The 25,392-nt window shown below is 42.9% G+C and overlaps 1 protein-coding gene across 6 annotated transcripts in view; it reads right to left on the reverse strand.

Annotated features, from left to right (window-relative positions):
* Positions 1 to 529: 529 nt before the first annotated feature.
* RAVER2 (ribonucleoprotein, PTB binding 2) overlaps positions 530 to 25,392 on the reverse strand; it is a 30,752-nt gene continuing 5,889 nt past the window's right edge. Inside the window, exons 2-14 of one of the 6 annotated variants that reach the window (XM_071749928.1) lie at positions 20,411 to 20,477; positions 18,816 to 19,285; positions 15,097 to 15,288; positions 14,100 to 14,226; positions 13,108 to 13,193; positions 9,716 to 9,820; positions 8,998 to 9,109; positions 7,671 to 7,897; positions 5,900 to 6,011; positions 5,462 to 5,607; positions 3,697 to 3,786; positions 2,932 to 3,060; positions 530 to 1,293 (exon numbers count right to left, since the gene is read on the reverse strand). In XM_071749928.1, the coding sequence (XP_071606029.1) occupies positions 1,147 to 1,293; positions 2,932 to 3,060; positions 3,697 to 3,786; positions 5,462 to 5,607; positions 5,900 to 6,011; positions 7,671 to 7,897; positions 8,998 to 9,109; positions 9,716 to 9,820; positions 13,108 to 13,193; positions 14,100 to 14,226; positions 15,097 to 15,288; positions 18,816 to 19,285; positions 20,411 to 20,477 (2,010 nt within the window). In that variant the 3' untranslated portion in view covers positions 530 to 1,146. The remainder of the gene's footprint in view (positions 1,294 to 2,931; positions 3,061 to 3,696; positions 3,787 to 5,461; positions 5,608 to 5,899; positions 6,012 to 7,670; positions 7,898 to 8,997; positions 9,110 to 9,715; positions 9,821 to 13,107; positions 13,194 to 14,099; positions 14,227 to 15,096; positions 15,289 to 18,815; positions 19,286 to 20,410; positions 20,478 to 25,392) is intronic. The other 5 variants (XM_071749924.1, XM_071749923.1, XM_071749925.1 and 2 more) reach the window with 5 other exon arrangements.

A 25,392-nucleotide genomic window follows, 5' to 3' on the forward strand; every position in this document is an offset into this window, starting at 1 on the left:
GACTCAAACCCAAGCCCCTGCTGCTGGGTCAGAGGGGTTGAGCCCATGCAGTACAGCTGGACCACTTCATGGAAAAAAGGTAATATGTGAAAAAAACAAATATAAAAGAAAACTGGAGCCAGGCTGCTCTGCTTTAGCAGGCTGTGGAGTGCATCATATTTCAGAAGATGCTTGGAAAAAAAAAGAAAGCTACAGAGCAGGAAAATTAAAGACCTCACCTGAGGAGCACGACAGTGTTGCTGCTGCTCTGGCTCATCCAGGTCCAGAAGAAGACAGAAAAAGTGGAGCAGGCAGTGGATTTCTTCAGCTTTTCAGTTACTTTTACCATTTTACCACCTGAACATGCTGCCAGCAGCCCTGCCCTGCTGACCCCATGCCCCCCCTTTGTATACAGTCACAAACTGTAAATGAGTAATTCCAAGGAAAAAGCTGTGGATTCTTGGCCTAAAAAAGCAGATAAATTATACTGCACTGTGCCAAGTATCACCTAGGCAAGTGGAGTCTGCTGTTGCAAGGCAGCACACAGTAATAGCTTCTCACTTTTAACAAATATTTATTGAAAACATCACAGAGGCTCTGGTAATACATTTGGTATACCTCCATTCCAGGATTAAGAGAAATATTAAAAATATAAAGGCTGTAAATGCAGAACTCTCAATCCTGGAAAAAGTATGAGTGGAAAAAAATATTAAAAAAAAAAAAAAAGAAGAAGCAACAAACCAAACCCACATTCTGAGTTTAAAAAAAAAAAGAAACAAATCACTATCAAGACTTCATCTTTTAACTTCCTCAGGCTGAGGACTAGGGAAAGACTCAGCTTTCCCTCCTCAGTTCACTTTATTGCTCTCAGCTGGTGAGCTCCCACAACTCACCAGGTTTTTACTTTGCTTTGCCAGCTGTCACAGGCAGCTGACAAAGGAAACCCCTTCCCATCCTTTCCCATGCCAAGTCAGCCTCCTGTGAAATGGCTGATGTGGCAGCAGCACCTACCAGGTCCTGGGGATATCTCCCTGTTACCAGAGGGTTGGTTCCTCCTGGAATACTTCTAATGAAGAAGGAGTTGTAGGGAGTTAAGGCAGCAATAAATAGCAGAGGTACAAGCCTGCCCTCACCCCCTGAGGCAGGGGGAGGGGATGATTTAAGGGCTCAATAAACTCGTTTTTTTTTCAGAGAGGATTCAGTGTAAGGTACTGCAGAGCCCTGAGTCTGCTGGCCCAGCAGCTCCACGGGAACAGGGTCTGGGGAGGACATGAGGTATGAGGAGCCTCGCTTCTCACTTCTCGCTGGAGCCACCTAGGGACAAGAAAAAACAAAAACACAAACAAAGCCAAAGAGTGACACAGGATCTGGAGCACCCGGTGGCCATAAATAAAGCTCCAGGCTGGGAATTACCCAGGAGCCAGGAACCAACCCCTTCAGCTGGAAGGTTCAGCTAAACACACACAGTGCAAGAGTCAGTGGTTGTGCCCTTTGCCTAAAAAAAAAAACCCAAAACCAACACCACACACCCCAAAAAACCCAACCAGAAGGATTGTGACTGCATGGGGTGAGGGCAAGGGGCTGGCTGGCCCTGGGGAAGCAGTGGTGCCTTGGCCATGCTGGTACCCAGCAGTGTCACAGCAGCTCCAGCCACCTCCAGCCTTTAAACCCCCAATGGGGTCACCTTTCCATCCTCCTGGGGAGAGCTGAAGGGGTTAAAGTTCCAAGAGGTGCTGAAGGAGTTTTTGTTTTTTTTTTTTCCAGCCGTGCCAAAGTGTGTTTGTGCTGGGGGTGAGCATGAGTTTACACAGGGTACCCGAGTGAAGCAGAGAGCAGTGATGGTTCTTGAAGCAAAACTTCAGCAAAAATGCCTCATTCTGATCCATGGAAAGTCCTGAGGGGCTCTGAGTGGGGGTTCTGGTGAAACCAACACTGTCTTAGGGCTCCTTGGGGTACAGCAGGCTCAGCTCAGTTCCTCTTTGGGATCTGGACATCACACTCCCCACACACCTCCAACCCCAAACCCTCATCAATGACCCCTGATCACTGCTCCTCACATGTCATTAATTTCATAACCAAACAGCTTAACCAGTCACCTTCTTCTGACAAACTGCCCTGTGACAGCCACCTCTACCTGAGCTCCCCACACCGTGTGGCCTGAGTCCAGTCTGCCCCCCAGACCAGAAGATTTGGAGGTCTGGTTCCTCTTGGAGTGAATATTTTAGAAATCTTAACACGTTTCACCAACCATGACACCAATTCATGATCTTAACCAACTGTCCCTGAGCCAACACTTAGAATCATAGATTAAGGGTTAGAAGGGTCCCCTAGAGCTGATGCAGTCCATACATCTCTCAAACAAAAGCCATTTTAAAATGCTTTCCCTCCCAGGATTCAGTTCACAGAATTACCAAGGGGTGGCTGTATGTAACTTGGGCTCTGCCCTCACTTGCTAATTCTGCTTCCAAAGTGTTATCCCAGTAGCAGGCACTGCAAAACATCTACAAGCCAGGCAAAAAAACCCAACCCAAACACCTAAACCCAGCGTGAGTTCCCTCCTCCTCCTTTGTCCACTTCCTACTTTATTTGCCTCCTTCAAGCCATTTTTGCACATTTACCCTCACTGATAAATCATCTTTCCAAGAAATCTGCTGACAAACCTCCAGCCTTTCCTTGCCTCGGGGTTGTGGGCAGTGAGCAGCACTGAATTCCAGGGTGCTGGAGCTGGTACACACTGCCCAGCTGCTGGTTTATTTCTCACACACCAAGAATTATGTGTGATCCTGAGCAACAGGGATCCTGAGGAGCAAGGATGCAGTGGAAAAGCTCTGCCTTGGCTTGTCGTGGGTCCAAAAGTCCACTCGGTGGCAGTGTAAGGCAAATAAGAAGCACTCCCACCAGCAGCAGGCTCGGGCAGCATCTGCAAGGACTCTGCGGGGTCTCTCCTCTCACCTCATTTAATGGGTTTTGTGGAGGAAGCTGCAAGCTGCCTGGGTGGTATGATCCCTGGGCTCCTCTGTAAAGTGTAGGCATGACCTGCAAGCAGGTCCTGGAGTCTGGGAATAATCCACCTGTAGGTTCCTAAATGCAGAATTGGACCCATGATGAAGTTGAAAGAAAAGAGGTTTAGTAATTGTTTTTTACTGGTTATAATCGTGAGCACTCAGCAAGTGTGAAAACACCTGAGTCATGCTCAGTTGCCAGAAGGAGAGTACAAGGCACAGCAGCTCAGGCATGCAGCAATCCCTTGAGCAAAATGTAGGATTTTGGGGGATAGTTCACTTTATACAATTCCTTAAAAAAAAAAATAAAGTATGCTTCTTGTTGGCCACAGAAAGCCCAGGTTATAAAACAACCCTTCAGTAGCCTCACTGGGCAATCACTGGGGTGGTGTTTCCTAGCAGGAGGATTTTAATCCACTCCTGAACTTTACAGGCAAAACTTTGGATGGTGGGATTTTAGGGAGAGGAACGTTTAGGCCAGATGTAATCAAAAGTGTGAGGAGGAACCCTGGAGAGAGCTGTGCAGAGCTGCCCTGCTGCAGGTGACCATGCAGTGCCATCCATCCCCAGCTCTCCAGCCCCTCCACTCCTGCAGTGCTGAGGGCAGCAGCCACTTCTTGCCAGACAAAGCAGGTGTCCAGGCTCCAGAAGCAGCCTCACAGCTGCTGGGAGAAAGAGCCCATGGAGAGAGGAAGAAAAGAAAATGATTTCTCACCTCTGAGGCTTCATTTTCAAACTCATCAACTCTTGCCTGGGGAGAGTTATATGCCTGAGCATAGTGCTGATACCACTGCTGAACAGCCTCCTATAAAGGAGGAGGAAAAAAACCTCTTCCCATTAGCTGTCTACTGAGGTGACTTGAAGTTAAAACCATTTTTAAGGCCTTGCAGGAGATGAGAATGAAATCAGAAAGCACAGCTTTCCCAAAGAGGCATCAGACCATGTTTAACACCAGTGATAAAAGCTGAAACCAAACAATTAAAACTACATCCAGTGCTTAAAAGAGACACAAGGCCAAGTACAGTGTGGTTTCTGTTGCATGGAAGGGACACTACAAATAGAGCTGAGTGATGACATGTGGCATCTCTGCACCCCAGTGACAGCAGCTGAGTCCTTCATGTTACTGAAGTTAATGCTAACAACACTAATCCTACAATACAACTGATTTTATTTTTTTTTTGACAGTATTTTAAGGACTTGGGGTTAGGAACTACCTCCAGGAGACATGGAAATGACTTTAAAGCCATAAAAATCAGATTCAAACAGAATATCCCTGACTATTTTAGTGCTCACATGACACACAGCCCACAGGCCACCTCCCTTGCTTCTCTAACCCAAACCCATCACCAGATCTGATCTGATCTCAGTGGGAGATGAGCCTGGGCCCTGGTAAAGCTGGGGCAGCAAACACCATGCACTGCAGCAACCCTTTTCTGGCCAGGCTGAGACCCCCCCCATGCAGAACAGCCCCTGTGCCCACCCATGTCCCTGCCCTCTGTCCTCCAGATTCCTTCCAGATTCTCCAGGAGTCATGAAACAACCCAGATTTCCTTGCCAGAAGCCCAGGAGAAGAGAACACAGCTTGTTTCTCTCCCCCTGGGGAGATGATGGGACAGGGCAGGAGGAGACCTGCAGGGTGGGTGCCTCAGAGGAGACCCAAGATTTTTGTCCAGGTTACCTGATGCACTGCAATCCAGTTCTTCTGTTTCATTTATGAACATTTCTATTCCTACACAGACCAGTGATGGCTGCTGAAAATATGGAAATGGCCTTTTTACAGTGGGTCCTGATGTCTGTGCAACCCAGTACTTGGTTCTCAGCACTGCCACATTTTCCAGGTGAGGGGCAGCTCTCCACCCTAATGACCCTGCTCTGAACCCCAAATGTTGGACAAAACCCATGGCAGTGAAACCACCTGGCAGAGACTGCAAAAACCCCCCAAGCTATGTGGGAACTCCTGGTGGACAGAACACTCTGCTCCAGGGATATAGAAAAATCTCAAGAAAACTTCAGAATTTCTTGAGAAGGGAAGGAGAAAAATTTCACAGGTTTGAAGACAGACAAAAGCCAAGCCAGAAGTTAGAAGAAGTGATGTTTTAGCACTGAATTCAGGCTCTCAAGAAGGAATCTTTCAGTGGCTGTGACACTGCAGCAGGGATGGACTGAAGCTTTTCTTGACTGGTGCACTTTGTGCTAAATCTATGCTGTGCACTGAATGAGGGCAGTGCAGAGGGCTGAATCTGGAGAAGGAGCTGAGCTCTGGTTGTAGGAGAGCCTGGGAACTGCTGAGGAGTGGTTTATGGTGTTGGGCAATGATGTTCAGCCTCATGCAGGGCTCTCAGACCACATGGGGACCAAGGAGGGCATTAAGAGCACACAGAGAGAAACAATGAGGGACTCAGGAAAGGATCTCTGCCAAAAATCCTGCCACCAGAGAGACAAAACAGCTTCCAGAAGAAAAGGGCTGCAAAGCTACATACCTGTGTGTACTCCCCATGCTGTTGAGAGTAATTAAAATAATTTTCCATTGCGTGTTGTGATGCAGTTCCCTGAGACACAGCAGCATCCCCAATGTTGTTGGAAAGTCCTGTCTGCTGGGGTGGACTGAAGGCTTTGCTGGCAACTGCTGCTTGTGAGACAGAGACCCAAATTAGGTTGCACTCTTGTTTGGAAATATTTGGGGCTTAAAATAGGAATTTGCTACTTCAGATTAGCCTGTGCTCAAAATTAATCCGTGCTACTAATAACTTCCAAGGAGTCTGTCTACATCAGGAAGCCCATTAATGCTGAAAATTTCCCATTCCCAAATAAAATATTAACTGTGAGGGTAGCTTGCAGAATTGCAAATGACAGAATAACAATTTGTCACACTTTTGGTCAAGAAAACTTGCAACTGAAACCATGAAATGTTTGCTTACCTGGAAGACATATACCAGGCAACACACTTGCCAAGTTCAAGTAGGGGTTGGTACTCAGGCGTATTTCTTTTGGTGGTTCTCCTAGCAGAGAAGTTTGTTTTTTCAAGGGAGTCTGCAAAACCATTAGAGAAATCAGTGTGCATTATGAAATTATAAATTTTATTATAAAACATTTGTCAGACATAAGTGTCCCAAGCAGCATCTTGAAAAAAGCTTAGCCCCATGAAATGTAACAGGAAAACTTTAAAAAAAAATACTGGGGACAATTATCTGGACACACTGCCTGTATTTTTTCTCTTTTTTTTTTGGTCAAATGATTTTGTAGGAATGTTTCTCTTTAGCCTGCAAGTTACTAAAGGATGCTAAAAGGAAGTTAAAGGATGTTAAAAACCCAACCAAACAAAAAGAAAGCATTTTACAGTCAAGTAAAGGAAGAACAATCACCACAATGACTCCAGATGCAGGGAGTCAGCATGAAGCACATGGCCAAGACAAAATCAGCTCTTCCCACCCAGAGTCACAAGTAAATAAAGGACAAACCAACCCTGGGCTGGAGAGATGACCCTGCCTGCAACCTGCCACTCCAACCCATCTCACTGAGCACTCTATTTATAAGCCCAGAGTTAAAAGGGGAAAAGGTTTATGAGTGGAAATGAAGAGTCAGGACTGACTCACTCCTCCAAGCTACCAGAAATGTTTCCTGCAAGGGACACATCGTGTCTGAAACACACAGCCCAGAGACACTCACACAATATTCTGCTCTACATCTGCTCTGCTCTGTTTTTTCAAAGCCCATGAAAGGAAAAAAATCCATTATTTTAATGGGTTAATGCTATTTTCAGCAACATCGTATTCCTCTGCAACTTCTCAGAAACAGTGAGAGTAGCTAAATGCTGAAATAAAACAGAAAGTTTATATATGTATACACATATACCCTTTGTATTGTATCCATGTGTATCTGTAAATAGGAAAAATCCCACTTCGTTATAGAAAAAAAATATTTAAACACTGAAAAGTGCACTTTCTGAAGTAAGACCAAAGTTGATAAAGCTGTCTAGTAAAGACACCAAGACTGCAATCTAAAAACTTCAGATGCTTCAAAAAATATGTAAAGAATATGATCTAAGAACATTTTCCTAGACACTTCAAAATAGTTATTAAAAAAAAAATTCTGCAAATGACAGGAAAAAAGTCTGAAAAAATTGAGACTCTCCTTCAACCTATATCCTGTAGCATCATCCTCCCATCCCTCCCCACCTCCTTCAAGAGGAATAAATATTAAAATGATACACACTAAGAATATGTCAGCTCTGGCTAAGAGGGTATGGATTAAAAGTGGAAAGGAAAATTCACCCACACAAACATATAAATATATATATATAAATATACACACACACCACCTGGAAAGTCAAAGGCCCTGCATGCCACCAGCACTGCTCCTGATTAATCATGAAATTCAACCACAAGTTCAATTTTCAGTCTTTAAAAGCCCTTGAGATAATTTCATCATCAAAGACACATGCAAAAGAAACCCTCCAGCATTGTAAAAAGATTCCTTTGTTAATTCACTTGGACCACCAAAGAGCATTATTGTTCTCTCCCTATTATTCATAACTGAAATGACCTCAAAATGTCTCATGGATGATCCTGTGATCCAGCAGATTTTGCAGGGAAGAACTTGGGAGCAGTTGCGAGTTCACTCTGCAGCAGGTTTCAAACAAGACAAACCCACCCACAAGAAAAAAAAATATTGGCTTTCAGTGCTCCTTACCCCCAGATTTGCATCAGTGCTTTTTAGTTGACTTTGTTGTTTGGCATGTCCAGCCCTCAGAGCTCCCAGGGAAAGATTTGTTAAGGTGTGATGATAAGGCTGTGATCCCGAGACAACGGCTTCGGGAGTTGGTTGTTTCTCCGGAGCGTTGTTTTGCCCTGGCAGAGTTTGTCCAACAATGTGCTGATTCGGCAAGAATGGCAGCACTCCCATCCCTGCTGCTGCTGCTGTTTGAATTGGAGTCAGATTAGATGCTGCAGTCAACCATAAATGGAGAAACTTTGCTGTTAGACACCACTTAGCAGGACATTTTGTTTGCGGCTTTTAGGAAGCGGTGAGGAAAAAAAACGCTTTGAGCTCTGTTTTACAGCTGTCCCAGGACACTGGATCCTGATGGCAGTTTTTGGTCTTTGCCCATCCCATGAGCAAACAACTCAATTTAAAGCTAAGACAACAGAAGAAGACTCTGACTTTTCTAAACACTCATGGTGATAAGAAGCTACTTGGTGTTTGCTGTTACCTTCAGAAACCTGTGAACAACATCCCAGAGGATGCCGTGTTGGAGGAGAGGGGGAAAACCCCACCTTGAATTCCTTTCACAAACACAAACTGGAAAGTATTCCCCAAAATTAAAATCTGGACATGGAGATTAGGCTTCTTCCCAACTCTCCACCCCTCCAAGCTCTTCCTTGCCCCTGATTACTCAGACCACGTCTACAACTGCAGCAGCTGTACAAGGCAGCAACTGAGCAAGCAGAATATTTAACATCCTGCAAATAAAATCATGGAATGGTTTGGGTTGGAAGAGACCTTAAAGCTCCTCCAGTTCCCAACCTCTGCCATGGTCAGGGACCTCTCCCACCAACCCAGGGTGCTCCAAGCCCCATCCAACCTTCAGCACTGCCAGGGATGGGGCAGCCACAGCTTCTGGGGGCAACCTGGGCAACCAGGGGCTCAGCACCCACACAGGGAAGAATTTTTTCCTACTGTCTAACCTAAATCTCCCAAGTTTCACAAATATTCAACCAGTGCCACAGTGCACTCTTTCTGCCCCAATAAATAGAGAAGCTGAGTAACAAGGCAGGACATTTCAAGTTTGTTTCTTGCTAAAACCAGCAGGTTACAGTTGGTTATGTAGATACATAACTGGTAACCTTGCTTAACTAGCTAGCTATATAATGTGCATCCCCATCTGGCTCTCTCTGCCTACCTTAGGAGTGCTAAGGTACAAATGCATTATTGCTTTTGCTGCAGTGGGAGAGAGCAAGGTGCAGAATTTCAAGCTGAGAGTTTCTACTGAGCTGGTATGAAATGAAATGTCATTTACACTTCAGAGCTTCTCCACGGGCTCCCACGCCTGAACTCACGGGTGGCATCACCCCTATTCCCAGCACTGTCTGGAGCAGCATTGTTGGAGGTTCCCCCAGCAAACCTGGTTTCTGTAAGAAGAGAAAACTGTGTCAGTGATCAAAATAATGTCTGTAGGTGCTTCCTACAACTCTCACATTCATTTAATCTGTTTAGATGGCTTAGGTTGGGAGGGACCTTAAAGATCTACCTCCCACTAGACCCAGGCTGCACCAAGCTGGCCTGGAACTCTTCCAGGATGAGGGCATCCACAGCCTCCCTGGGCAACCTGTGCCAGTGTCTCACCAGTCACAGCAAAGAATTTCTTCCTAGAATTTAACCTCAATCTCCCTTCTTCTACTTCTAAACCATTGCCCTCCTCCTGTCACTCCATGCTCTTGCAAGAAATCTCTCTCCAGCTTTCTTGTAGGCTCCCTTCAGGGACTGGGAGGTGCTCCAAGATCTCCCTGGAGTCTCCTGTTTTCCAAGCTGAACAACCCCATCTCTCTCAACCTGTCTTCTGATCAGCTCTGTGGCCTCCTCTGGACTGGCTCCAAGAGCTCTCTGCCCTCCTTCTGCTGGAGGTTCCAGAACTGGACACATCTAGATATTAAACTGGTACATCACACTAGATGAAGAAAATTATTGATCAGTTTTAAGACCATCCAAAGACAGTCAAAGTGAAGTGATGACCTTACACTATTAGCCTGAATGTTTTCAATCTTCACCAGTGGCTGCTGTGGCAGTGGGAGGTGGGCAGGGCTCTGCAGCAGTAAGTTAGATGTGTTCCCCAGAATGGAGCTCTGTGAAATGAATAAAAGAAATGTTAGTTGACAGTCATGGAAAACAGTGCAGACTCAAAACATTTGCAGAAAGAAAACTGAATTAGTTTCTGGTTAGAACAGCAAAGAAAAATAATTACTTCCCCCTTAGAACTACATTTTGCTTCATCCACAGAAAGTTATTTCAAGCTCTTTCACCTTCTCTTCCTCCCAGCACTTTTTTTTCACCTCACAACCACAAGAATACCTTCTGATGGCTTTCAAGGGATCAAGAGTATACTCCAAACACAATCCAGATCCCATTACACCCCTCTGTAGCCAACAGGGAAAGTGAAATGTGTTTGAAGCCTCTGCAGACATCCTAGATTGAGGAGTTACCTCCAGTGCCAAGATGAAAGCTGAGACACAAGGACTCCATGGGATCCTGAGCTGGATGAACAAGGACTTCATTGTTTGCTAACATTTGCATGTCACTTCTAACATAACCTCTGCCAAATGCCTATGCAGTCATCAAAACAGTATCTTTACTTTCAAAGAGGACTTATCCAGATATGTTCCCCCCACCTCCTTTTTAGAGGCAAATATCTCTGTGGAAATTCTATCCCAAAACCAACATATTTTTTGTGGCAAGGTTTTGGGGAGCAAGGAGCTACAGGGGTGGCTTCTGTCAGAAGCTGCCAGAAGCTTCCCTCATGTCCAAGAGAGCCAGTGCCAGCTGGTTCCAAGACAGACCCACCACTGAGTCTATCAGTGATGGTGGGAGCACCTCTGTGAGAATTTATCTAAGAAGGGACAGAAAAAACCCTGTTCATCTGCAGCCAGTGAGGAAGGAGGAGGAGGAGCAGCCCATGGTGAAGACCCAGACTGTCCCACTGCACCCCAGGGAGGTCCCCAGTGGAGCCAGGCCAAAGACAGGGTGCCCTACAAACCTTGACAGGTTGCAAGAAAAGGCATATGGGGCAGTGACTGTGCCAAACCACAAGTACAGCTTTCCTCATTTTTCTGAGATCTCCTACATAAGAAAGATCACCAAAACCAGGGAATGAAGATGGAACCCAAAAAGAAGGCAGCTTTCCCAATGGATGGCTTTGGAGATTTCACAGCCTCCTGAAAAAAAAAAATCTCACAAGTATTTCCAAGCTTTGGTTGTACCTGTGGTGTGACAGGGTGAGATTCCCCAGGGAACACTCTCTGTGCCTATAAAGTGTTTTTTTTGGAGTCAGAAATGTGCAATATAAAACAAAAAAGGGCCATCAAGGTTAATTTTGCTTCTGCTGCTTTGTCTTAATGCTTTCCAGTAGAAATTATCCAGGGGTGTAACCTGTCACCAGCATCACCAGCTGGTCCTCCTAAACCTGGTGAAGCCATAAAAGCAAATGTGTTAGTTCAAAACTTTCAGAAATACAAGAATGGAAAATCAGGTTGGTTGGAATCCTCAAAGAAAGGCTCTAGGTTAATGAAGATGTAACAAAGTGCCTCAGGAAAACACATCACTGAGCAAGTGCATTGCTTTGGCATGTGATAGCTGTAACTGAGAGAAATTAAAAGGAAGAAGTTGAAAGTGATGTGACCCCCAGAGTTGAAAGGTTACTGGATGAATAAGTCATTTATTCAAACTCCTTTCTCTCCTATCTTTTAGTATAAATTATTGTACAATGTTGTGGCATAATCATCCTAAAAATAATGTTTCTTCTCATTAGATGACTTTAAAAACCTTGAATATCAATAGCAAATCCAAGACTGGCAGGAAGCTGGGTTGGTGTGTGACTGGGGAGGTGGGGAGAGTCAAGCCCAGACCCTGTCTGTCCCTCCTGTCTTGTGACAATACAGAGTTTCAAGACAGTAAAACCAGTGACCTGGTTCTCTGGCTTTAGAAAATACCCTGAAATAAGTCACTGAACAGCAGGAAAATGTGCCTAATTGGAAGAATTGGGAAAATCAACTCACTGCCAATAAAACTCAGGCTGTTTGACCAGGTTTGGAGCTAATTAAATGAGAGGAAGCTCCCTGGAAGAGAATGAGACTTGTAAGGCTCTCTAAAGAGCAAACACTGAATTGTTTGACTGCAGCACTCATAAGCCAAAAAAACATTGGATCATCATCAATCACACTGTTAACTATGTAAAACATGCCTGACTTCCAGCTGTGATTAGAAAACATTCACATTGCCTTCCAAGGAAGCAGAGACTCTCCAAGGCTGAAGAGAGAGCAGCAGTGACTAAATATACCAATTGAAAATGTCATTTCAATAAAAGAACTACAAGCAAAGAATGATGGATGGGGTTTCTTTTAATTGTACAGGGCAAAACCAACTCGTTAGATGGGGTAGAACTAACCAGTATTTGTTCAAAAGTAAGATCTTCACCTCCCAGTTTTCATCAGAAAACAATATAAAAGCTAAATGTACTTAAGGAGCAACTCTGCATTTTAATTTGGTCTTTTTTTAAGGTCTTTAAGTCTGCATTAGCCAAAAGAACAGCAGAAATAACAATACCTAAGGGGATTTTATTTCTTATATGGGAATTTCTGAGACTATTAGAAATAATAAGTCATACTGATTGACTCCAGCCCCTCCTAGGTACTTAAGAAAATCCTCACCATGAATATTAAAGGCAAGTTTTGGCTCCTGACAGAGCCACAACACAAGGCAGAGGCCAGGCAGGCTGCTGGCCAGGGACACTGCTGTGAGGAGGAGTTCTGCTTGTGGGTGCTACTCCAGCATATTCTCATCTTCACCTTCTGGGGCAAACTCATCCCAAATATCCTTTAGAGTATCTTCCAGAAATTCTGGTGTCCATCTGGAATTACAGATACCCTGAGACCACTTTATCCAGCTTAGAACCTCAGGAATTTTTGGACTAAGCAGTAACTTCTCCAAATCACTATTTTTGATGGCACATACAGCACATTTTCCTTCCTGCAAGGTTTAAAATGAAGATAATGCTGCTAAGCTTGTTGGCTTGAATAAGATAAAAATAAATAAGATAAAAGTATCAAGTCTCTACAGGAAGTGTGTCTGAGCAGCTCCAAGAGAAATGGATGTGCCATACTCCTCAGTCTCTCATTTAAAGAAGATTTTTTTGCCTGTAATGGGAAGTTGTCTCTGTGTCAGCAAGTGTTGGCAAATCAGAAGCTCCATTAAGAGAAAACACAGCAAGCACAACCTCTTACACCCCCACAGGCATCCCATAATAGACTGCTTTTCTTAAAGACAGCTTTTAGTTGTAATTCTTATAAACTCTGAGAATCTTTTTCAGGCTCAGTTCTCCACAAACATCTATTTTGACCAAAGAAACTTCAGCACATACCTGATGAACTTTGTTCAGCTGCAAAAAGGGTGGGCCAACTGCTGAATTTATGAGGTGAGGTAAACCTGCAGATGCTCCAAGAACTGCTTTAGAAACACAAGAAAAAGTGGCAGTGTTTTATAAATTAGGCAAGCAAAGATCTTTACCAAAGCTTTATTTTTCAGATTTGGTTTCCATGAAGTTTTCCAGTGTGCTAAAACTCACTACAAAGAAACTTTTTACTACAGCCAGCTCTGAGCTGCAATTAACAACAACAACAACAAAAAAAGGGTTCAAATGAACTCTGAAGGTGGCTCCTCTAGAGCTGAGAGCTTCACACAGAAATGCAGAACCACCTCCAGCATTAGTTGAAGTGTTTCTTCACTAAAGAGGTCACTCCAAACACAATTTCTGTGTTTCTGCCAGTTGATCATGCTCCACACTCATAGCTGCCTCCCACTTGACCCTTCAAATTATCTCATTCCTGCTCCTAATACTTTCAGCATTTGAAATGTGGTAAGGTTGGGGTTTATATGTTTATTCACAACACCCACAACAATGTTTATTCACATCCACCCAAATGAGAAGACAGAAAAATATTGCTGGCTCCTGCTGTCACAAAATGCTGTGCACAGCCATGGCAGCATCCAAGTGAATTTACATTGGAATCAACAGGAGAAAAGACTCAACCTGCAACACTCAGAAGCAGAATCAGATTTCAAAGTGGCATTTTTTATCATGTCTGCAAAAAGGCATTTAATTGTAAACCCATTTCTAATACAAATATTCAGAGACCACAGAGTTACTATGAAGGTATTTTTAGGTAACACTGAATTTTACCCAAACACAACAGTGAGGCAATCCACCTGGGGCTTTTGCTTTCAGAAAACATGGAAATGTCTACACAAACACACTGCAAGAGTGCATGGATTTGAAACTGCTTTCCCCCTTGGCTGAAAAAAGGCTTTTATCACCAAGAACAGGTTTAAAACAATGGTTTTTAAACAACTTACCAGGTTTAACAGCATGGCCACGCAGCTGGGGCTGGAGGAGCATTTGCAACATTGCTGGATTATTGAAACTTTTCATGATCTGCACTGGATTTGGCTCTGGAAGCAAACCTTTCCTATTGTTCCTCATCTCCAATTAAGAGAAAACAAAGAAGACATTTCAACCCTTCACACTGCTGTGATGGTGAAGTACACATTACATTTTACACAGAAAATAAGCCTACTGTGTCCTCCCCTGGTTCCCACTCCTTCTCCCCCAAAATAAACACCTAACAAACTATCCCCTCAAAACTTCAAGTGGATTCTTCTTCCTGAGGCACATTTCTTTTTTTTTTTTTTTTTTTTCCCCCCTTAAACCATGGCAGTGTTATCAACAAAAGGGAACATGAAAGGCCCTGTTAACATGAACACCACACACTTTCTTACAACAGCCCCACTCATCTCTTTTACAAAGATGTGGGATAAAGCTGGCTGAAGTAATGAGAATGTTCTGCTTCTACTTTTAAGGCAGCATCATGAAACACTTATCACATCCAATTTTCCAGGAGATAATTTGATAAGACACGTGGGTGTAAAAAGCTTTCTTCTATATATCAAGCATGAAATTCAACTATTTCTCCCACCTTGAAAATTAACTTAAAAATTGATAAATTCTTGCCTCTACGTTTTAAACTAGGTTTTATCTTGTCAAATGACTCCCCTTACAGTTACTTTTGTTTTGAACTGGAACAATTGCTCATACAGAAAATTAGATTTACTAAAATCCCAGAGCTATGTTAAATGTAGTTTTGTCATCTCTGATGGCCACGTTTTACCCTTCCTCCTGGCAGAACAAGGCAATGCTTTTCCTAGGAAGGAGACAGAGCTGGGCTGATTAGATAAAATAAAAAAATTAAAAATGCTTCCAAAAGCTTGGCTCAGTTTTCCTGAAGCCCAAATCCCTCTGAGCTGCTCAAGGTGTAGCAAACACATTCTAAAAACAGATTTGTAAATATTTTACCATCCTTTGGGCTGCTATCAGTGCTGCTAAGGTGCTTCTGCCTGGAGCTCCTGGAGCACAGTAGGACACCTGGAGTCTCTTCCCTTTGACAGTCATCCCATCAGTGACTTCTTGCACCTCCTCAGCCTGCTCTGCAGTTTCATACTCAACCACTGCAAAGTCACCAATGCAACTGTCTTCATCCTGAGCAAACTGAAACATTTCACAGGACACTCAGCAAAAGGCAGAATTTCAGGAACTGCAATATTTTTCCACCTGCCCCTTGCAAGATGCTTTGCAAACAGCTGGCATCTGGCATTCTACCCAAATCACCATGTTCCTTTCTCAATATGCCAGATGTATCACAGCTTCAGTTTGTGCTTGGCTCTGTCTCTTTGATTTACCACCTTCACTTCACCCTGATCTGGTTGAGAACCTGAGCTATGAGATGTATTTAACACACATTTTCAGAATAAAGATGAGAATGAGAATGCAGCTGCAAACACAGCCATGTGCTACAGTAATCTTTTATTTTTATTTTTGCAGGGCAAGAGTGATAAACTCATTATTGTTCAGTTTTAAAGCCTACAATAATAAAAATGTCATTCAGGGTACTACGTGGTAGCTGCTGAAACAGTGTAACAATGCAAATTCCACTGATATTTACCCCCTTTCAGGAGAACATGAAGTCTGTGGTTGTATTTAATGCCAAGAGAAGATGCCAGACTGATCAATCAAGCAGACTGGAAACAGGCTTATGTGTCAAACAATGCTCTGTCCTTTGTTTGCAGAGTTTTACAGCAGGATGAGCAGATTTAAATCAAACAGGAAAAAAAAAAGAAAAAGAAAAAGAAAAAAGAAAAGGGAGTGAGACAGGAGGGAATAAAGCTTAGCCAAAAATCTCCAGTCCCAAAATGAACAGAAATGATGTCCTGAGACCAGCTCTGGTGTGGAAGAAATCTCCTCTAGATTTCACTGGATAAACACAACCTGTTCCTAACTATTAGGTCCCATAAACTTACAGTGACAGCTGAAATAAAAATGACAAAGATTTGGAAGGAAAAGAAGGTGGTCAGATCTTCAGTGCCAAAGTTCAAGAGTGGTCTCCCTGGGAAGAGTTCTGGAGAGCACACATATTTTGATTTATAAATACACACCCAGATATATATATGCCATGTATATAGTTACAGATATGTGTGTGTGTCTATGTGAAATAATACAGTTTATTTTGACATCAGTTTAGCTGCACTGAAGCTGAAGTATTTCTAAAGAGAATGGTTTACAGCTCTGGAACATGCTGTAGTTTCATGCACAGTTCAAAGCTCCCTGACCATGTGCAGCTCCTTGCAAACAGACCAGGAATTTTTAAACTTCCCAAGTAGTGAAGAAAAGCCCTCTGTCCCTATACAGGTAATTGGGGAGATGTAATGGCAATTTAAAGTTGATGTAAGAAAGGAATAAGGTTTTCTGGTCAACTTTGTGGTGTAAAGGACAAACCATATTCCTGTAAGCCCTGAAAATGCCATTTTTCTAAGATCCACATAGAAGTCTTCTGCTCTTCCTGACACAATAAAGGAGAAATCAATTTTGTTTCCAAAAAATGTTGACTCTGGAACAGAACTAAATGCATCAGAGTTTATTTATTTCATGAGTTCACCCAAGAATTTTAGGTAGAAGAAGGTATTTTTACAAGGAAACACAGCATCAGTTACCAGCAGGACTAACTAAGCCATGAAGGCAGCAGTGTTAAAAAAACCATTCCCAGAAGTTGGGAAAAAGCATCAAGGTGACCCCAGCAGGGGGAAAATCTGAGTGCAGGAGTGGGGTGACAGCTGGAGTGGCCAAGACCAGCAAATGGAAAGGAGAAACTGCAGTCACAAAGATGTAAAACACTAAGAAAGTGTGTGAACATTTTAACTGTTTTTTAAAAAATCTATTCATTTTTCCAGGAGTTTTCCAGACAAAGGACTCTTCCCAGTCATTCCCTACTGAAATTCCCTCCCCAATGGTCTCTCCCTCCCATGCCCTCTCTCAGTTCTCCTCTTTTGTCTCTACCCATCAGATCAAGCCCACTTTTCCAGAGTTCCTTGTCTTTCTCCCTCTCCTTTTTTTTGTGCTTCATTTTTAGGCCATCTCACTCATAATTAATTAGCACTACTGGGATGAGAATTCATTTACTGTCTTTGCCTTCTCATTTCATAGAATGTCAGGTTAGAAGGGACCTCAAGGATCACCTGGTCCAACCTTTATTTATCAAATTTGAATTACCTGTTTTACCTACCCCTGACAGCTTCTTACTCAAGTGAGAGGTGGTATGAAAAAGTGCCAAGAATATTTTCTTGGATATATTTTTAGGTGCCTCTTTCCTAATTCAACAGCAGAGTGTTTAAATCCTGTCTTTTGCAGAAATATGTATTTAGTGCCACTTACTGATAGAATGCATCCATAAAGAGACCCTCCTCACCTACCCCAGGTGAGACCCAGGTATCATTCTGACTGCAGAAGAAAGATAAAAGTCAAATTTTAAGCCCAGAGCAGAATCCTGGATATGGGAAACATCTTTATTGAAGCAGCCTGTTGCTCTTTGAACTTCAGAATTTGAAAAGAATGTTGAAAAATGGTTGGGGGAGCTGATAACAGCCTCCAGATTATCTGACAGCTGGAAAAGTGCCCTGAAGTAAAAGACTTTAAAAGATTAATCTGTTTAGCTAATTAAAGACTGAGCAAGTTGACTTGATTACAGTGTTTAATACCTTCTTACAGGAAGAAAACAGTGGAGAGCAGAGACTCCTCAGTCCAGTCACCAGCGAGGTGAAGCTGGACATTCAATGAGGAAACAACAACAAAATAACAAGGGATGGGCAGTGTCTGGGAAGAGTTACTTCCAACAGAGGCAGCTCCTGGTGTATTTGGAGCAAACAAGAATAAGGATGGGCTTTAGCCAACTCCAAATTACAGGGGCTTGGAAAGAGCACCAGGAAAAATGGGATGGCCTGCAGGTGGTCAGACTCAGCAGCTTGCTGGACCTTCCAGAGTGGAGATGCTGAGATCTCTGATCACTCCTCCCTGCAGCTAATCCCTGGGCAGCCTTCCAAGCTACTTCAGGAAAAAGACAGAAAACAACGAAACAACTGAAGTCCAACCCAGCCCTGTGACTACAAAGCAAATAAGTCTACTGCTTATTTATGGCTCTGTGATCTGCAAACTTGTACAAGCACCATTTGTGGTCAAGTATCTCACCAGCCAGGAAGATGAGAAGGAAGCTTTTGTATTTCCAAAATGTAGGAAGGATCTACCTCTCCTGCACCTGCAAGCTTTCCAAAAGGTGAATCCTTTCTACCAGAGCAACTATGAAATCCCAAGCCTGCATCTTCCTCAGTTAGGAGAGAAAAAATACATTAGGTATTTGCAGAGGTTTCTTAACTTGATTAATTATAGACATATAAATACAGATTCTCCATCATTTAAACTGTTGCACTTGTGATATTCAAACTCTGGTATTCAAACTTCCTTCACTGATAATAAAACCTTTCTCAGGCTTTACTTCAAAAGCTCTCTAAAACATTTCTAAAATTATTTTCAATAAAACAGATGATGAGGAGCTGTCCTATGAACGTTTTCTTGGCACTTTCACTACTGAAGTGGAAAATCCAAGGGTAAGAGAGCAAGCAGTGAGGATGGAAATACTGAGCTCCTTAGATGGTGACCATGCTCTTCCCAAAGACACAAATGCAACATACCTGGCAGAAAACTGGTTTGTACTTCAGGGAGAAAGTCTGGAGCAGTTCTTTTGGATCAGTGTAGTCTTTTTGCAATTTATCCACACAAAGGCACTTGGAGTGAATAAGATTTGTGGTCAGCTGGTTCACATCCATCCACTGTGCAAAGAGAGTGCTCTCCTCCAGCTGTTTCCCCAGCAGTTCCAGCCTGGCTTTTGCAGCAGAGTCTTTCTTCATATATTCCACAAAGCCATAGCCCTTGGAGTGCCCAGTAAGTTCACTGTAGACCAAAAAACACCTCTCCACGTTGCCATAGGCACGCACCAGTTCTTCAAACTCTTCCAAGGTGAATGAAATGGGCAAATTAGTAATGCAGAGCAAAGCATCTGTGGGCTGGAGCTGCACAGATATCTCTTTTCCCCTAAGAGAGGAATGGTGGAACTTCTGGATGGCATTCTGAGCTTGCTCTCCATTTAACAGAGTCACAAAGGCTGAAAGAAACCCAAAAAAAAAATTTACACCACCTGCCACAGCTACTCCCCAGCTAGAGAGGGAATTACTCCACCTCCAGAGATAATTGCTACACCCATCCTCAAAAAACTGCAAGGCAGAAAAAGAGTTTGGGAGTTACTTTGAAGATGCAACAGACACAGATAGGCTGTATGACATATTTGAAAATTGGACATCATCAGCTGGAATCAGGAGTAATTAACTCAAAAAGTGACTAAAGAAACAAGCACACAACCTCATTATGTGTAAAGCAACAAAATTCTACATATAGGAAACAAAAAGCAATTACATTTCATACTGAAGTCAACACATTGCTTATTCTACTGAGTGTCTTTGAAGACAGAATCCATAAATCCCCACTTTGGGGTTACTGGATCTTGTTGGGGTTTTGTCTTTGTAAAGTATTTCACAGAACTTTGGGGTTACTGGATCTTGTTGGGGTTTTCTCTTTGTAAAGTATTTCACAGAATCCCAGACTGGATGAGGGACCTCTGGAGGTCACCTTGCCCAGGCTGGGGGACCTGTGGTGGTTTGGAAGGACAGGAATGTAGAGAAACATTTGTCCATCTCTGCACCTCACAAGCACTAAAAATCCACGAATCCCCTACTTAGAAATGTGATTTGTAAAACCAAGAGCAGACTTAAATAATTCAGGATTTTACTCAGGACAACATTTTCTTCAAAGACTCCAGTATTCCTCTAATATATTGCTCCTGGCTTGTATTACCTAACACAAATGCACCTGGAGCTGGGTGTGTTTTCCTCTGATCATGTCACATGTGGTTTGTCCTCAGAGAGGGCTCAGGACTGATTTTTCAAAGGAAATCAGACAGTTGAGGTCACCTTTGTCCCAAAGAGCCACTCCCTAAGGGCACACACCTAAGAGATACTGCAGTGGGTCACTCTACTTCTGGCTGGCACCAGTAAAGTTTCCAGCTCTCCAATGACTTCTGTAGAAAGGGACAAACTACACAGCCAAAAAAAGGACTGAGGGACAAGTTATGTGATGGCACAGAAACTGATGGCTTCAGACATGACAGATGAAGTTCCTCACTGCTTTCCTCACAGAATGGAAACTTAGGACACTGAAGTCTCTGAATCCTTACCTGTTCTTTTATTCCTGTCCACATAGCAATACTTGATTTCAAAATCTTTAAATAAGTCATGGATTTCCTGAAAGAGAAAAGTACAAGTGACATCAGGGAAGGAGGGACACTGAAAAGGTAAGCAAAGGAACTCCAAGCCAGTAGCCAAAAGAAGGTGAAGTGAAAGTTTTCTTCTGACATCAGATAAATAATTCACTAGACCAAATAAGTGTATAAATTCATCTTCATTAAAAAAAACCAACCAAAAAACCACAAACCAAAATGAAAAGCCTTCCCAATAAACAAAAAATCTCACCATAGAAACAGTATCAAATATTTGTTTTTAAAGAAGCTGGTTCTACTGCAGCAACGTTTTTATCTCATATAAACACCAGCTTGCTGAATTGGGTTCACTTATTTTTCACAATATAAAGTCACATAAGCACAACAGGGTGTCCTGTTTGGCTCTCTTTATTTGACTTAATCTTTTGATAAAGACAAATAACATCCCAGTTCCTCCACCAGCAAACCCCACTCCATTTCCCCCAAGTGCAGCCAGCATAGTTAAAATACCACCCAGACAAGAAATACTGGCAGCATCACATCACACCATTTCCTGAGAGCAGGCAATGCTCTCCAAAAATTCATCAGTTGCTTCAGTCTCCTCTGAGTGCTCCAGTTCACTTTAACAGAATTTTTTTGCTCTTTTAATAATGACTATTCTTTCAATCAGCAGATAATTGTGCCCAGGTTACCCCCTGGAAAGTATCCTCTATCAATTACTGCACAGATGGTCAATGAAGAATCCATCCCAAGAGCATTATTTGCTCCCAATAATTAATGGGGAGAGAGCAGGGATGGGATCAAGGAGCAAGCCTAAGAGGTGTGTGCCAGTTTTCCATAGGTATTCCCCAACAAAAGGAATTACAAACCCCACAAACTATGCTTAGTTCAGTGGCATGAATGCACTGAGGAACATTAATCACCCCCAAGAAGAAACTATGAGTAGCAATGTGGATACATGCATATATATCATATATGTCCATATATAGTTGCAGAAATTCCACAAAAAATAGCAAGAAGACCACCTGAGTGAAGAAAATAATCAACCAACTTGGTCTGGAAGTCCAGCTGCAGGCAATTTGCAGCAGCCCAGCTTACTTGCCAGTTTTCTAATTCAATATATAGGGAGCTAGGGGTTAATTGGGTTCTCCATGAGTGGTATCAGGTGCATACCTTTTAGCCCAGCAAAGAGCAATCTCTAGTTTCACCAGCTAACACCTGTCAAATACTACATTAATAAAATATGGCAGCTTTTCTCCAGCTACCAGCAGCCCTCTTATCAGCTGTGATAAGGATGTGGTTTCTGAAAAGCAACATGCAGCAAGGGACACCACAAAGATTCAAGGCAGGTAGGGGATGGGACTGTGGCAATAATTCAGTCTCAGTCAGGAGAGACTTTCTGCACAGTTTTGCTCAGCTGTACTGTGGCACCAAAGTGATTCCTGTCCCCTCTTAGAAAAAGAGGAACATATTTACCTTTTTTATTTCCTATGCTATTTTACAAAAGTGATGCCAAAAATGTTTACACGATTGAGTAGCAGGAGATATTATTTCAAGCAGCTCTGAATGCTCTTTTGAAAGTTGTCTGTGGATCAGATGATTCCACATGATTTCCCAGTCACTGTTTGAAACTTTGATCCAGAGGAAAAACAGCCTGCAGTGAACATGGGATAAAAAAATCATCAGGGCTCATGTAAAAAGTGGTGAGACCATCAGGAAGGTTGAAAATGAAAACATAATTTAAGCAAAGTCATTGTTGTAAAGATTTTAACACCAATTCCCACAGTTTTTTCAATAGTTTGTGCAAGGGTGCTGCTTGTTCTTGTGCTTTCATGGCCCCGTGGCAGGGCTGAGCCTTTCCCTCTGGAATTGTGTTTGTGTTGGAGCTCAGAGAAATCATTTTTCACATCAAGACAGTGACAAGATACAAAAATAAAATGCTATGTCCAATCTTAAGCAAACTCCAACAGGTATGTAAATGGGTACAGTAGAATAAGATTCTTCATAATATTTTCAAAAATATGGAGCCAGCTTTGGAACTCTGGGCACTTCTCTAAACTTAACCTTCAACAGAAGAAGAAACTTTGCCTTCCCAGAACTTGGGTCTGCTAGAAAAGAACAAAACACTGCTACCATTTTAATGTTAACAGCTTCTACCCCTGAGAGCTCAGAGGGAAAGCAACAAGAACACTTCTGGGTTCTGCACATAACTGGCTCTAGCTGTGCATCACCAGTACCACAGAGCTGGGCCCTTTGGTGGAAGCAGAATTTGGGCCAGGAGGGAGAGTTTACTCTGGGAGAGAAGTGTCATCCAAGTCAGGTATATTCATCCTCTGGTGTGACCCTATTAACTTCCATGGAATGTAAGCAGAGGGCTGTTCCCCTGGGCACAGCAGAAACAAACAGCTGCAGTTCCTTCCCTCTTCTGGTGGATGCATCCAGGGAGCTCAGTCCCCTCATCCCCAGCCCCACCAGGACCTGCTGCCCCCATCAAGGACATGTCAGGAAAACCTTTCACCCTCCCTGGGTCAGCCTGGCCATGCTGGGAGCTCACCAGGCAGAGAGCCCTGACTGCTGAGTCCCTGGGTGCCCAGAGAAGCTGTGGCTGCCCCATCCCTGGCAGTGTTGAAGGTTGGATGGGGCTTGGAGCACCCTGGGCTGGGGGAGGTGTCCCTGACCATGGCAGGGGGGGCACTGGAGGAGCTTTAAGGTCCCTTCCAACCCAAACCAGTCTGGGATTTGTCACACCAGGTTTAGCAATGCAGAAGTAAGATACCCAGAGGTGGTACTACAGGCAAGCTGTGGCTGTCCCCCCAGCTGCCACCACTCTGCCCACACTCACCATATCCACACACAGTCTGTTGACCAGGCCTGGACACCCTTAGTGTTTGGTCCACATATGGTTTAAAAAAAACAACAACACACACTTCTCCTAAAAGGTTAATCTACTGGTTTTTAAAAAAAGTGCCTGACAGCTACACATGTTAAGTCTAAACAAAATGGGAACATCCTCTTAAGATGCAGAAGGTCCTGCTGCCAGGAGCACCAGGGTGGAGTGTTTTGACAACTAATACTGTAAGCTAAAAGCCAAAGCAAGGATGGTACATGGAGCAGAAACTGAGAGGAGGAGAGAAAACAGAGGAAGGAGCTTGCTCAGAGCCCCAGCAGTTGCACAACCCCGTGGGCCATGCCAGCAGCTCTCACTGAACAGCTTGGAGCAGAAATGTCATCAATAGTGCTTAGCTACACACAGCCCCTTAAACCTTGGAAGCTCTTAAAAGCAGACTTGGAAAGGTAGTTAATCTTATCTTCAGTAAAAATTAAAATCCCAGCTAGAAAATATTCAGTCCCTACTTAATCAACAGAAAAAGCAAACCCAAATATATCAAAGGCAGTTGAAGGATGAAGATATTTTAAAGAATGTATTCTTTACTACTGTAAGAAATGTGGTATTGAAATAGTTCAGCTCTTGGCCTGTCCTACCTTGTCTTGGGTAGAAAAACTGAAAATGTGTTTTTACATTCCATCAGTTTGAAATTTGCATCTCTCCAGTGGGACATCCTTGGAGAGGATCAGCCTTGCTGCTTGATTAGCTGCAGTGCAAACAAGGCAGGCAGTCATTAACAGCCACATTTGCCCTGCTCATCAAATCTGTAAAGCTCAATTGATTATTTCAAATTAAACCAGCTTTTCATACCCAGGTTCTCACAGTGCAAGCAAAGGAATATGCAAGAAATATTCAGTTATCACCTGGATCAATATATACCAAGTATATAATACTTCCAGCACCCAAAATCCAAGTATTTTTCTCCCAAGGTGTAATACTGAATTGTGTTATTCCAGAGACAAAAATATTTCACAATTATAAAGGTGCTGGGCCAGATTTCCACAGTAAGTTTCAGTGGTGTTTCCAATATAAACACTGTACAAGTCTGGTCTATAACTTGGCTCTCAGTGAGTAGCTGAGGGCCTGAACTTCAAACCAATATTCTTGGAATGGGAATCAATTATGTTTTAGGTAGTTGAGCTGAATAACATGTTTGGTTAACCAAAGAAGTTTTCAATCATCTCAAAACTAAAAAAGGCTTTGTTTTCATTTGTGCAGGAAAAAAAAAAAAAAGGAGGACTTCCCAGGAAAAAAAACTTTACAAATGATATAACAGATGTTCATTTAATTTGAATTTTAGACTTCTAAGTCTTCTGGTCCCTGGCATGACACATGGAGTTTGTTGCAGATATTAAAAAAAGTCTGCTGTGAAAAAAAAATATATGACAAGGGAACATCAACACAGTTTAAAATAATAATCTTTTACAGAGAGAAAATCCCAGAGACTCTGTTGAAAAGTAAGAAGCAGAGTCCATAGCACCAACAAGAAGGTTAGAGAACAAAGCACAAGGAGTGAGGCAAAATTCCATTTAGAACCTCTCCTGCACATTAATCACCACAGAGGTAGGAGATCCTCAAATTTTCACCAACTGGACATCAACTGCCAGATAAACCCTCCCTTGCTCCTGACAAAGTTTCAGACAAAGATTATGCTCACCACACCATACAGGATGTTCTATTCTGTGACAAATTTTCAAGTTGTTGTTTGTTTTTTTTTTTCCATGTTGCATTAAAGGAATTTCTTGGATGAGGATCAACTCCAAGATATTTAGCAAATGTCTACCTGCCCAGGCATCCAAGAACCATGAGCACTGAGGCATGCCCTGAAGCTTGTGCTCAGCACATTCCCTTCTTCACATCCACAAACTATGATATCTGAAATAAAATCAAGCCTGGAGTTCTAAACTGCCCTTGGGATGAACCTTTTTGTTTGAGACTTGACTCTCTCTTTTGTAAGAGATCTCCAAAGATCTGCAGTAAAGTAGTATGAGAAAATGTTAAGGCTGAAGAACAACAGTTTCTCAATAAACTTCTCATGGCCATGGAATAAAAA

Source organism: Heliangelus exortis, chromosome 8 (assembly GCF_036169615.1).
Source record: "Heliangelus exortis chromosome 8, bHelExo1.hap1, whole genome shotgun sequence".
Lineage (NCBI taxonomy): Eukaryota > Metazoa > Chordata > Aves > Apodiformes > Trochilidae > Heliangelus > Heliangelus exortis.